General features: G+C 35.9%; 2 protein-coding genes across 3 annotated transcripts; one reads left to right on the top strand and one right to left on the bottom strand.

Annotated features, from left to right (window-relative positions):
- Positions 1 to 1,339: 1,339 nt before the first annotated feature.
- LOC147551335 (bifunctional protein FolD 2-like) lies at positions 1,340 to 3,314 on the bottom strand. The gene is made up of 5 exons (XM_086669405.1): positions 2,974 to 3,314; positions 2,479 to 2,662; positions 2,217 to 2,374; positions 1,743 to 1,955; positions 1,340 to 1,669 (listed from the first exon to the last, which is right to left on the bottom strand). Exons 1-5 carry the CDS (start codon positions 3,286 to 3,288, stop codon positions 1,418 to 1,420), a joined length of 1,122 nt encoding a protein of 373 aa, XP_086525531.1. The 5' UTR covers positions 3,289 to 3,314; the 3' UTR covers positions 1,340 to 1,417.
- A 6,534-nt stretch (positions 3,315 to 9,848) lies between these two features.
- On the top strand, positions 9,849 to 13,655 carry LOC147551334 (Protein phosphatase 2C family protein). 2 transcript variants are annotated; one of them, XM_086670366.1, is made up of 5 exons: positions 10,113 to 10,537; positions 11,031 to 11,162; positions 11,355 to 12,533; positions 12,917 to 13,181; positions 13,356 to 13,655. In XM_086670366.1, exons 3-5 carry the CDS (start codon positions 11,364 to 11,366, stop codon positions 13,481 to 13,483), a joined length of 1,563 nt encoding a protein of 520 aa, XP_086526492.1. In that variant the 5' UTR covers positions 10,113 to 10,537; positions 11,031 to 11,162; positions 11,355 to 11,363; the 3' UTR covers positions 13,484 to 13,655. The 2 variants fall into 2 exon arrangements, with proteins under 2 accessions (XP_086526491.1, XP_086526492.1); XM_086670365.1 differs by lacking the exon at positions 11,031 to 11,162 and having other exon boundaries at positions 9,849 to 10,537.

The following is a 13,655-nucleotide window of genomic DNA, read 5'->3' as shown; positions in this document are numbered from 1 at the left end:
ATGTACTCTCACCTGAGAACCTATAACGATATGTATGAAACGAAAGAATGGAAATTCATATGGAACCTAACTACCATACCGAGAATCAAACTATTTATATGAAAGTGTTGTACGAACAATCTACCAGTTCGAGACAGAATAGGTAAATATATTGGTAACTCATACAATTGTGTACACTGTGATAATACGGAAACGATAACTCATGCTTTATTACACTGTAATTACACACGTCCTATCTGGTTTCATTTTAACATTATATGACAGATAACATTACCAATCTACAGGAATGGATACTCCTCTGGAATGATTTAGACAAGAATATTACTAGCCTTTATGCTATGATCCTATGATTCATATGGAAAGCGAGATGCGAAAAGTGTTTTACTTCACAGGATCAAACACCTATGCAAATTATTAACCGTATCATAGGAGATGCAACTACCCCCCAGAGACCAAAATCACAACAAGTCAGATACCATGGAAACCGCCAGTAACACCGTTCGTCAAAATTAATGTTGACGCCTCTTTTTCCTCTCTGACAGAACCAGCAAGAATTTGATGTATTATGCACGATGACCAGGCAGAATTCATTGCAGCGTTAGCGGACACGATCAGAGGGCAGAATGCAGAAGAATGCGAATGTTGTGCAATTATTGGCGCATTGAATTGGGCGAAAGATCTCAAGATTCAATACCTTCACATAGAGAGTGACAACCAAAACCTGATCTGTCATCTACTTCACAAGCAAACATCGATCCAATGGCAGTCTGAGAAACACATGGACACCATCGACAACCTCTAAAACCACTTCGACTGCATCATGTTCTCCTACACCCCGAGACTGAGCAACAACCAGACGGACAAATTAGCAAAATGGGGAAGGCAAAACCAACAAAGGCGTACCTGGCACTCCGTCGAAGACCTCGCCAACTATTTTAGCTTGTAGTTCTTTTTTGTTTTTCGTTTCCTTCAACAAAAAAATGACCAAGTGTATTTGTCTTTAATGTATTATCAACTTGGCCATCCAAGTTGCAAATTGCTCCCTATTGGTCATTTCTCGGTGAATACAAAGACAAAAAGACTTCAGTCAACAATTGGTTGCCTAAATGGTCCAATGTGTTGACATAAACTTCAAAATCCTAGAGGTCCCAGGTTCGATTCCCAGAGAAGGTGGATTAGATAGTCTTCATTTTTTTCATTGTCTAAATCTAACTCGTCTGGATAAAAGAACCCAGAATTAACATTTCAAACAAAAACTAGTATTATGAAATGTGTCATCTCAAATCTAACTGAAAGAAGTAAAAAAACACTACATCGACATGATTGTCGGGTATTATTATGATTTAATGCTGCCAATCCAATTATTTGGAGAAGCTAGTGAACATGAAAATTCACTAATAATAAGGAGAAATAGAGGTTACTGTTCAAACTTAAGCTTGGCACCGTTTAAAGTATTCTTCATTAACATTGTAAAAGTCATGGAAGCAACACCTCCAGGAATCGGAGTCACCCATCCGGCCACCTCACATAGTTGATCATAGTCAACATTGGTCAACAATCTTAAACCTGATTTCTGACTTGGATCTTCGATTGCATTTTTTCCCACATCGATAATTTTTTTCCCGACGTCAATAATGGCTGCTCCGGGCTTTATCCAATCACCCTTAATCTGTTACAATTACAACAAAATGTTTAATTCGATTGGTACTTACTCAGAACCAACTAGTTGTATCGATATTTACCATGTTTGCTTGTCGTGCTGCAGCAATAACAATGTCTGCTTGGCGTATGATACTCTCTGGATCTTCACTGTGTGAATGAACTATAGTAACAGTGGCATCTGCTTTTAGAAGAAGCAATGATACAGATAAACCAACCATATTATTTCTACCAATTACAACTGCCTTCTTTCCCTTAATAGTGACACCACTTCGAGTTAGAAGCTCAATGCATGCCTGTCGCGAAAAATAACATGTACTTAAGTGGGATTATAAAGAAAATAAACAAAACTAAGGAGGTTTCTTTTCTCGTTGTCTGAATTTGACTTGTCTGAATCTGAATCATCAGTTCAAAAAAAACCCAAAATCAACCTGAGTTAACCGTTCATAGGCAGGCATCACCGGTCAAATTAATACAAATATTCTGAAAGCTGACACAAGTCAATTCAGATCTCGAATCAGACTTCAAATATCTAAAGTACGAAGAATAAGAAGTACCGCTGGGGTGCAAGGCTTAAACAAGGGTTCTCTGCCTTTCATGGCGAGTTTGCCAATGTTTAGAGGATGAAATCCATCTACATCTTTCTCAATGTTGATTTCATTCAACACATTTCCTTCATTTATATGCCCTGGCAAGGGAAGTTGGATAAATATTCCTGACAACAAAACAAAATATAGTCTCAATTAAAACGAAGTTCGAAACTCGATAACTTGGATGTTTAATACAATAATATTTAATGAACAACTAATATAAACCCACCATGGATATCAGGGTGAGAATTTAACTCATGAACCTTTTGGATGAGTTCAGCTTGAGAGACTTGCTCTGGCAGTTCCACATCAAATGACCTAATTCCAACTTCAGCACATGCCTCTCTCTTCATAATAACATAGGCTTGAGAATCTGTTCTATTGCCTAAAACAACACCGGCTAGTCCAGGGACCTGAACCAGAACAAAGAACAATATTAGAAATTTAGAACCATCAATTTATGGTTGATGGTTGGGTAGCGGTGATTGTTTTTTTTTCATTGTTTGAATCTGATTCGTCTAACTTGTACGGGTCAGAACCGTCCGAACGAAACTTACCAAAAGTTTATTTGAATCATCATATTTTAGACGAGTCAGTTTCACGTATTAGACAAAAACAAACATTTTGATTTCTTACTCCAGTTGATTCAGACCTCGAGTCAGATTTCAGATCTGACTCGGACAAAATATAGATACAGAGAGATGAAGAAGAATAATAAGATCACCTTGCCATATTTCTGGGAGAGATACTGAACTTCAACAGCGATTTCAGAGCGAATAATTTGAGCGATGGCTCTACCGTCAATGATACAAGCTGACTTCTTTGGACGACCTTTCTCCGGTGTTGCCATCTCAAATGATGATAATGATAATCGAGCTTCTTTAAGGGACCAAATGTGTCTAATGCCCCAAAGAAGTGAGCAAAAAAACATGAAAGAGAAAATACAGTCACTCTGAAAATGGTGTTTTGTGTGGATAATGAGGCTTCTATTAAGTAGATACACCCACTCTGAGAGAGATGGATTTGTAGTTGACCCCATAATGAACCATGTTTTTGTTTGGACTATGGTACCTTTTCTTTATTTTTTTTTTTGTTGAAAGATGGTACCTTTTCTTTAGATCATTGGTTTACATCCCTATTTGGATGGAAACCACCAATTCACATTCAAGTGGTGGGTACGTGTGCGCGCGGATTGACACATGCCAACTATGACCAAAACACCCTCCATTTTTCACTTTTTCTCTCTTACTTCATTGACATAGGCTTAAAAGTTATAAAAAAAAAAATAATGACATTTCGACTCCAATCAGAAATAATAAAATTGCAATCTTTTTAAAGTAACAGTGTGAAATTAATTTGTAATAGTTGAGAATCGATTAGAAGACCGAGGAGAAAGAAATACAATTGTAGGAAGAGAGAATTGTAAATATAAAACGATGCACCTAAGTTGTGTAAATCATCAAAAGTGAGCTAGATTTCAAGTAGAGGTTTCGTTTGAAAAATGTTGATTGATCATATCTATTAGAGTTTTGAAAATAGAGATTGAATTTGAAAAGATGTGAAAATTAAGATATTAAAAGTTAAGTGTTTTGGTAATAATTGACATATAATACTCCTACCACACACCACTTAACTGGGAGGTGACGGTTTCCATTCAAATAGAGGTCTAAATAGATGATTACTAAAAAGAGAGAGGTTTAGTTCACATGTAACTACTAACTCCAACATCAACATCAAAATATTTCAAACAAATAAGTAATGGATAAGTTTGAATAGCAATTATTTATATCTAATTTACTATTATTTTAATAGGTGACATACAGGGGGTGGTGAGAAACGGGGTACATGTGGGACTTGACAATTATTTATATCTAATTTCTAAAGGTCCAAATGTTGATTGTCCGTGTATTGATTAGGGGTGGGAATCGGTCGGGGTCGGGCCGCTCGGGTTCATGTCTTTCATCGGGTCAAGTCGGTCGGGCTTTTAAACTCTCTGTCCATTCAGGCTTTTGGGTTTAATCGGGCGGGTAATTTAAAAAGTTCTAGTGTCCAAAACCCGTCCAAGTCCGTCAGATTTTTCGGATTTCTCGAGTATCGGGCGGTCGAGTATCGAGTTTTCACTAAAGTTTCAGAATATCTCGGTCGAAATGACCAAAATATTCCTATTTCGATGGTACCGAAATTTCTATCGAAACTAAAATTTAATTTAGTTTCTCTTAACAATGTTGTGTCAAGGACACTCCGCACTCGGACAACAATATATGTATGTATATCTATATTATACACTTCAAATACTTTAAAAATATTTTTGTATATGTTATAAATGCATACATAAATACATACAAGCAAGCATACATATAATGTGCATAGGTATTATTGCATAAATGGATGACATTATTAAGCGGGTTATGTCGGGTAAAGATTATCGGGCGGGCTAACCCCCCCCCCCCCCCCCCCCTTCGGGTTTCGGGTACCCGCGGGCTCTAACGGACTCGGGTACCCGTGACGGGTTTCGGGTTTGCGGACTTTTTTCCCAGCCCTAGTATTGATCTATTAGCAAAAATTGAAATTATAGAAGAAGATATGTTTCAGTTAAAAGTAAATATTTCAGTATATGAGACCTACTTCTGAAACCATATTAGAGTAGAGAGTGTAATTTTCCTTGAAAACTGACTCACAAGGGGAGAGTTTATCTACTTTACAAATATTCTTCATTATTTTCATCTCTAGTCTCAAGGTGATAACCATTTCGACGTATGTCTTTAAAACTTAACAGATTCTTCAAAGATCTGTTCGAATAGAACGCATCGTCAATGGTTAACTTCGTACCACTTGGTAATATTATAATTGTTCTGCCAGAGCCGTCAATGAGACTAGATGAACCATCGATAGTAATCGCATTACCCTTACATAATTTCAGAGTCAAGAAATACTTTTTACTTCGAAAGATGGAATTCGTAGTTCCACTGTCTGCCAGACAAATATCTTCATCATTTCTCAAAAATGTACTTCTGGAATTCATACCTTAATGAACATAAAAAATAAACATAAAATATTGATAAAAAAACATGTAAATTTTATATATTACATTGCTATACCATAAAGAGTAAAACATTAATATAATACAAAATTTACAACAATTGGAAATATCATAAAAATACTACTAAGGAGAGTTACGGATTCGATCAATCATTTCGTCAAACTCATCATCGAGTAATTGATCGAACTCATTATTAGTAAGATTTTCATATCCACTATCATAGATATCCTTTTCTTCGATGGGGTATTCCAACAACGATGTGACGCTATTTAGATTAATCCCATAATCTGTGACTTTTGACTCGGTCCTGACTTCAGTAAGATATATTTCAACATCGTCAGTTAAATAGTCAGATACATTCAATCTTGTGTTATATGAAGAATCATTGATTTTCATATGATTTGTTTGTACATTGACAGTACGTTTCTTCAAGGATGCTTGACAAAGATCTATTAGATGTTTAGCAGTCCTACATATTTTTTGCCAATGCCCTGTCATACCACATTTAAAACAGGGTTGATTCTTCATTTCAAAAGGTTCATATACCACCATCTTCCCTTTATTTTGCCGATTATACGGCTTGTATTTGTTACCCGAGTTATTTGCTCATCGGCCTCGGTCGTTGCCACGACCGCGCCCCCCAGAACGGTAACCCCCACTTCTGGTATCTTTATTTTGATCGTCACCACGACCAAGTTCCTCCAAATTTTTATTGTGCCAGTTGCCACGACCACGACCCTTATGGTTCTGTTCCCGTCTTTCAGTAGAGACGGATGTAGAATATGTTTATGAAAAGTTAGTATATCCTGTTGGACGGGTTTCTTGATTTTTCATAATTACTTCCCTATTTTGTTCTGCTACAGGAAGACATGAAATTAACTCCGAATGACACTTAAAATTCATATTTCTATACTGCTCTTGCAGATTCATATTGGATATATGAAATGTGGAAAACGTTTTTTCTTGCATTTGTTCTTCAGAAACTGGATAACCACATTGAGCCAATTTAGTAGTTATTTTGACTATGACAGAATAATATTCAGAAACTGTTTGGAAATTCTGCAGTCGCAGATTTATCCAGTCATTCTAGGTCTTCGGTAAAATAACCTTTTTTAAACGACCGTATCGATTTTCTAAACATTTCCATAATACAAGTGGGTCTTTCTGATATAAACATTCTGATTTGAGTTCTTCACATAAATGATGGCGGATTACAATGAGGGTCTCTGAGCGTCTGTAAAGCGGTTCATTATTTCCCTCGCAAATTGTCTTCTCAAGTTGTTTGGCTTCTAGATGAGCTTCGATTTCAAGCTTCCAAGTAATATAGTTTTTCCCCGATAAGTCGATGGCTGTAAAATCAATACTTGTTAGAGTCGACATATTGAACTTGAAAATTTACGAATTGCAATCTTTTTAAAACAACATAGGCTTGAGAATCTGTTTTATTGCCTAAAACAACACAAGCTAGTCCAGGGACCTGAACCAGAATAAAGAAATATATTAGAACTTTATGGTTGATGGTTGGGTAGCAGTGATTGTTTTCTTTCATTGTTTGAATCTGATTCGTCTAACTTGTCCGGGTCAGAACCGTCCGAACGAAACTTACCAAAAGTTGATTTGAATCATCATATTTTAGATGAGTCAGTTTCACGTATTAGACAAAAACAAACATTTTGATTCCTTACTCCAGTTGATTCAGACCTCGAGTCAGATTTCAGATCTGACTCGAACAAAATATAGATACAGAGAGATGAAGAAGAATAAGATCACCTTGCCATATTTCTGGGACAGATAATGAACTTCAACAGTGATTTCAGAGCGAATAATTTGAGCGATGGCTCTACCGTCAATGATACAAGCTGACTTCTTTGGACGACCTTTCTCGGGTGTTACCATCTCCAATGATGATAATGATAATCGAGCTTCTTTAAGGTACCAAATGTGTCTAATGCCCCAAAGGGTTGGAGCAAAAAAAATGAAAGAGAAAATACAGTCACTCTGAAAATGGTATTTTGTGTGGATAATTGGGCTTCTATTAAGAGCATCTCCAATGCAACACTCAACTTACAAAACTCAATTTGACACATAGGACTACTTGAGTTTTTGACAAAAAACACTCTCCAATGCAACACTCAACTAGAGTCTCAATATGATGTGGCAACAATAAATATTGAGATATTCAAAGGAAAACTCAATTGTTGAGTTTTCTTTTGAGTATCTCAACATTTATTGTTGTATCTCAATTGGTCCACATCAACATTTTATATACTATTAAAATAAGAACTGAAAATAAATTTAAAGTAAATGTTGAGTTTTTTTTAGTGTTGCATTGGAGATGAAATTTGAATTGAGTATCTCAATAGTGCAACCTAGGAAAGAGAAACTCAACTTATACTTGACACATTGGATTAATTGAGTTTTTGTTGAGTGTTGCATTAGAGATGCTCTAAGTAGATACACCCACTCTGAGAGAGATGGATTTGTAGTTGACCCCATAATGATCCATGTTTTTGGTGATATATGGACTATGGTACCTTTTTTCTTAATCATTGGTTTACACCCCTATTTAGATTGCAACCGCCAACTCACATTTAAGTGGTGTGTACGTACGTGTCTGTGTGCGCGCGCACGTGGATTAACGCATGCCAACTATGACCAAAACGTCTTCTATTTTTCATTTTTTCTCTCTTACTTCGTTGACATAGGTTTAAAAGTTAGAAAAAAGATAATGACATTACGAGTACTCTTATCAGAAATATGGAAATTGCAATTTTTTAGAAGAATCACTCTGAAATTAATTTCTAATACTTGAAAATCAATTAGAAGACGGAGGAGAAAGAAATATAATTGTAAGAAGAGAGAACTGCAAACATAAAACGACGCACCTAAGTTGTGTAAATCATCGAAAGTGAGCTAGATTTCATGTAGTGGTTTAGTTCGAGAAATGTTGAATAATCGGATCTATTAGAGTTTTGAAAATAGACACTGAATTTAAAAAGATGTGAAAATTAAGAGATGAAAAGTTAACGACACAATGTGTTTTCGTCAAAATTGACATATAATATTCGTGCCACACACCACTTAACTATGAGGTGACGGTTTCCATTCAAATAGAGATCTAAATCTTTTTTTTTTTTTTTTTTTTTGTTAAGAAATAGAGATCTAAATTAATGATTATTGAAAACACAGAGGTTTTCACATGTAACTAATAAATGGAACATTAACATCAAATATTTCAAACAAATAAGTAATGGATAAGTTTGAATAGCAATTATTTATATCTAATTTACTATTATTTAATAGGTGACATACGGGGGTGTGAGAAACGAGTTACATGTGGGACTCGACAATTCGAAAGGTCCAAATCTTGATTGCCCGTGTATTGATCTATTAGTAGAGAGTGTCTTTCAACAAAAAAAAAAAAAAAAAAAAGAGTAGAGAGTGTAATTCTCCTTTAGAACTGACCTACAACGAAAGAGTTATTTAAGGCCTTGTCTACTTCACAAGTTGTAATGCCCGAAAGATGTGAGATTATGTTGATACTATACTATGTTATTTCTTTCGATGGAAATGACTTATAAATATTCTTCAAATGCATCTACTACCCTACTGCCCAATCCAAGTTCACTTGCTCCATAAACGAATTTCGATGGTGGACTAAGTCTTACGCGTCCATAGGTGCCTAGGTCCGCCCGTTTCCCATCCCTAGTCTCATCTTTATCCTTTTCTAAGAATATGTGGTGGATTTAACATATCTTGGTTTGGTAAAAGTGGGGTCTTTATATTGAAGGCCCATCAGTGTTGCTACTAAAGAAGCCCAAAGCCTAACCATTTTAGGGGTTAAGTAGTTAAGAGGAGCGCCCATAAATTATTGCTTACTATTGAACAGCCCAATTCGAAGTAACATTCGTGGTCCTACTACTAGAATCTTATATGTGAAGAAAAGTTTGAAGAAACCATATTAGCTCTGAAACCATATTAGAGCCTAGTGAGTGTAACTCTACTTGAAAAGTGGCTTGGAAAGAAAGAGTTATTCAAAGCTTTATCTACTTTACAGATTGTAATGTCGAAACCATGTGAGGTTATGTTGATACTACGTTCTTTCTATAGGTGGGAATGAATTATAAATATTCTTCCCTGCAACTATTACAAACGCATCTACTATGCTCCTGCCAAATCCAAGTTCAAATGTTCCATGAATGAATTGCGATGGTGGACTTTATACAAATTTTGTATTTTGCACGATGAACCCACCTAAAAGCACTAGTATTCTTGATCTTTTGGAGTTTAGAACATCCCAGCCGAAGTCTTAGGTGTCCAATAGGTGCCTAGGTCAGCCCCTTTCCCATCCCTACACTCATTTATATCCTTTTCTAAGAATAATATGTGGTGGATTTAACATATCTTGTGTTTGAAAGGTGGGGCCCTTATATTAAAGGCCCATCAATGTTGTTACACTAAAAAAGCCCAAAGCCCGACCATTTTAGAGGTTAAGTAGCTACGAGGAGAGCCCATAAATTAGTGCTTATTATTAACCAGGCCCAATTCTAGGTAACGTTGGTTGTCTTACTACTAGAATCTCATAAACGTGAAGAAAACAAGTTGGAAGAAACAAAGACTATACAAGCACTCCCTCACCGATTTAATCGGTGACAGTCCCTAGGTCAAACAATGGATATTTTAATCTTCTCACATACGTTAAAAAGTCTAAAATATCTTTTGTCTTATTCGTCACATAAACAAAAAGTCACCAAAATGTAAAATAATTGAAATACTAGGTCATATTCGCCACGTTAACTAGACGGGTCACCAAAGGAGTCCTCAAGAGGTGGTTTCCATCCTTTTAGTATCGTTATCAAGTGAAGATTTGCTCGAGAAAGAAAATAAAAAGGAAAAGGGAATCAGAGAAAGAATGGTCTAAAAATGGTTAAATTCTCCTGAAACCACTAAAATTAAAATTCTACCCCCCACTCAATTTCCCATTTATTAGTATTCCGATTTAAACGATGCGACCTTTGAGATCAGAATAACCTCTAAATATAATAGCCCCCCAAGCTTACCCTTCTCTCTTTCTCTCTCTCTCTAGAATAATAGATAGCCTCCTCTCCCTGTTCTAGGCTCTTGTCATTAAAACACTTGTTCTTCTTTACTCTCTATAAACCCAAAATCAACATTACCCATATCTATTTTATCTCAATTTTGTTCTCTCTTGTCAATTTTAACTCTCCTGGTTGTTGCCTAAGAAAAGGTGAGTTGATTTTTGATTTTGGGTAATGTTTTCTTTTTGTTGATTTTGTATGACCCAAGAATAAATATGATAAATTTGTTGTTTTTTTTGTATTTAACCTTATAGATCTTATTTCTATGATGATTAGTTTCCTGGGTATAGCATAAATTTGGGGTTTGTTGAATTTTGTTGATAAAATCAAATCAATGGAATTTAGAGAAGAAGGAAAGATAGAGGAAATTCATTAGTGAAATAAAACACACAAATGAATGAAGAGATTAACCTAAAAATGAATTGTTTATTGAGTTTTGATAAGTATTTAGAGAAGGACTATGGTTTTCTTTTTTTTTTATTTTATTGAGCAAAATTGGGAATTAGTTTATCATATCTGGTATGGGTTTCACATTTTTGACCTCCCAATTTGAATGAATCATTAACCACCTCATAGCAAATAAGGGTATTTTAGATTTCATGATGCTCAAAGTTAAAAATCATAAATAATTTGTCTTTTCAGAAATATCGGCATGCTTCACTTACCATTGTTTGCAGTTTGATGTCGATGATCGTTTGTGCTCTTATTGCCTAGTTAGGAGAGAATTATACGCCCCTCGCGATCAAACGAAACGATACACAAGCCCAAATATAGGTAATTTTGCATCGTACATTCAAGAGCATAAAGGGTATTCAGCTTGACATTCCTCTTTTAGGTGCGTTTTCAGAATACTAGAATAGGAACTATTAGGTCGATGGTGATACAATTTTAGTCTCTGAAAGTATATGTTATATGGTTTTTTTTAGTGAGTATAGATTTGAGAATGATATTATATTTCACTTTTAGGAATAAATTATGCTCGGAGAAACAATTGCTGAGCCTGTCGGAGAACTTCAAGTCACTTTTGGTTACCAATGCAATGGAAAACAAGAAGGTTCATATGGAGTTTCAGATGGATACCCGATTCCAAAAGGAAACAATATTCGAAGGAAAAGCTCATTTTCGTTCTTGTCTGGGGCTGCTATAAGTGCCAATACAACATTAGCAAACACAAACATCTGTAATGGTCTAATAGGTGGTGAAATTCTTCCAAGTTTGGATTCACCAAAATCATTTCGAAGGGTTCCTTCTTCACCATCCTTTGCAAGGTTGGATATGCTATCATCTTCTCTCCAAAGTGGAATGTCAACCTTGAGTTCTAGCTTATCTAGTCAAAGTGAATTATCTGATTGGGATTCCTACAGAATTAAGTCCATGAGTGCTCCTTCGAGAAATGAAAGTTTCCTCTACGCTACAGAAGTAGAAGTTGCTGGTGGTGCAGCTGGTGAAGATAGAGTTCAAGCTGTTTGTTCAGAGGAAAATGGTTGGCTTTTTTGTGCGATTTATGATGGGTTTAATGGAAGGGATGCAGCTGACTTTTTGGCAGGGACTTTGTACGAAACAATTGGATATTACTTGAATTTATTGGATAAGGAAGTGAAAGAAGATAATACTATGAAATCAGATGATCCTCTCCTATATTTTCTCAATGGAAGTAATTGTCACTCTGAGGAAAATACTCGGTCAAGAACCATTGAGAACAAAGATATAAGAACAGCCAAAGAGGTAGGTCAAGTGGCTAATAACCATGATGACCCGTGCAGCTCATTTGATCAAATGGTGCTTGATAGTCTGCAATGTGCTCTTAATCAGGCTGAGAGTGAATTTTTACACATGGTGGAACAAGAAATGGATGATCGCCCTGATTTGGTATCGGTTGGATCTTGTGTTCTGGTTGTCCTGATTTATGACAAAGATCTATACATACTCAACTTAGGTGATAGTCGAGCTGTGCTAGCTAAATATGGCAATGACAATGAAGATTTGGAAGCCCTCCAGTTGACTGATATCCACTCGGTTGATAATGAAGTAGAAAGGAAGCAGCTTCTCTCTGATCATCCGGATGATCCTGCAACCGTAGTTAATGGAAGAGTCAAAGGGAAACTTAAGTTAACTCGTGCATTTGGAGTTGGTTATTTGAAACAGGTAAACTCATAGTCTTTCATTCAAGTTCTAAATTATGCTTTTCCATATTGACTGCCGCAATGTATCCAAACAAGCATGCACTCGAAACACACGTTGTTGTCCTAATTGCTTGTGTGTTATGATTATGAGCTTGAATGTCTATATTCCAACAACTTAAGATTGTGGATTATGAATGTCATGAAGTGAGCCAGTATGAAAATCATAATTGTCTGTTAGGATGATACTTCAGAGTACGCCGTAAACTAGATTGTTGGAACTTGGAACCAAGCTTTTGGCTTAGCTTGGTATAGATTTCCTTAGTTAGCCCATTACTACTTATGTTCCATCTATATGCTAAATTCGGCTTACTATATAACTTGTCTTACATTTTTTTCCTTCTACAGAGAAAAATGAATGATGCTTTAATGGGCATTCTGCAAGTCCGAAACCTACTGAGTCCACCATATATATCAACGCAGCCTTCATTGAACGTTCATAGAATCTCAAAACAAGACTGCTTTGTTATTGTCGGGAGCGATGGATTATTCGATTTCATCAACAACGATGAAGCTATTAAGCTTGTCCATTCTTATATCTCGAGCAACCCGTCAGGTGATCCAGCTAAATTCCTGCTGGAGCAGCTTGTACTTAGAGCAGCTGATAACGCAGGTAAAATAAAGTAGCTTTTCATTTTGATTTCATTGACGAAGAAAATCTATAAAGCCTTTCTGATACAAGTGATCGAAATGATTCTTTATGCACGTTCAAGTTATATCATATATATATATATATATAATAGTGAAAATGCTAACCTCTCTCGCGTATACTTGATTCTTCTTGCAGGCTTTAGTACCGAAGAGCTAATGAGAATCCCTGCTGGTAGGAGAAGGAAATATCATGATGACGTGACCGTAATTGTAGTCATCCTCGGGAGCAACCTTCGAACATCAAAAGCCTCTACTACTCTTTAGATTAATGGGTAACATTCGGAGTTAATATCCCAACTTTATACTTCTAATAATATTCTTCATGCTGTCTAGCGTTTCGTTAGTTCTGTATAGGACATGATTTGTTACTGTTCAAAGATATTGTCATTACAACTTCTCTTATTCGTCAAACTATAAATAAACGAAAACTTCTGTT

This window comes from Eschscholzia californica, unplaced genomic scaffold, assembly GCF_041429995.1.
Source record: "Eschscholzia californica isolate CP2 unplaced genomic scaffold, dmEscCali1.0.p SCAF_3, whole genome shotgun sequence".
Taxonomy (NCBI): Eukaryota; Viridiplantae; Streptophyta; class Magnoliopsida; order Ranunculales; family Papaveraceae; genus Eschscholzia; species Eschscholzia californica.
This window is presented reverse-complemented; position numbering and strand designations above follow the sequence as displayed.

Coding starts and splice junctions, on each gene's coding strand:
- LOC147551334 (XM_086670365.1), top strand. CDS start 11,364: ATGCTCGGAGAAACAATTGCTGAGCCTGTCGGAGAACTTCAAGTCACT. Junction 12,534..12,916: donor GAGTTGGTTATTTGAAACAG/GTAAACTCATAG, acceptor TTCCTTCTACAG/AGAAAAATGAATGATGCTTT. Junction 13,182..13,355: donor TAGAGCAGCTGATAACGCAG/GTAAAATAAAGT, acceptor TTCTTCTTGCAG/GCTTTAGTACCGAAGAGCTA.
- LOC147551335 (XM_086669405.1), bottom strand. CDS start 3,288: ATGGGGTCAACTACAAATCCATCTCTCTCAGAGTGGGTGTATCTACTT. Junction 2,663..2,973: donor TCTCCCAGAAATATGGCAAG/GTGATCTTATTA, acceptor GTTCTGGTTCAG/GTCCCTGGACTAGCCGGTGT. Junction 1,670..1,742: donor CAGCACGACAAGCAAACATG/GTAAATATCGAT, acceptor TAATTGTAACAG/ATTAAGGGTGATTGGATAAA.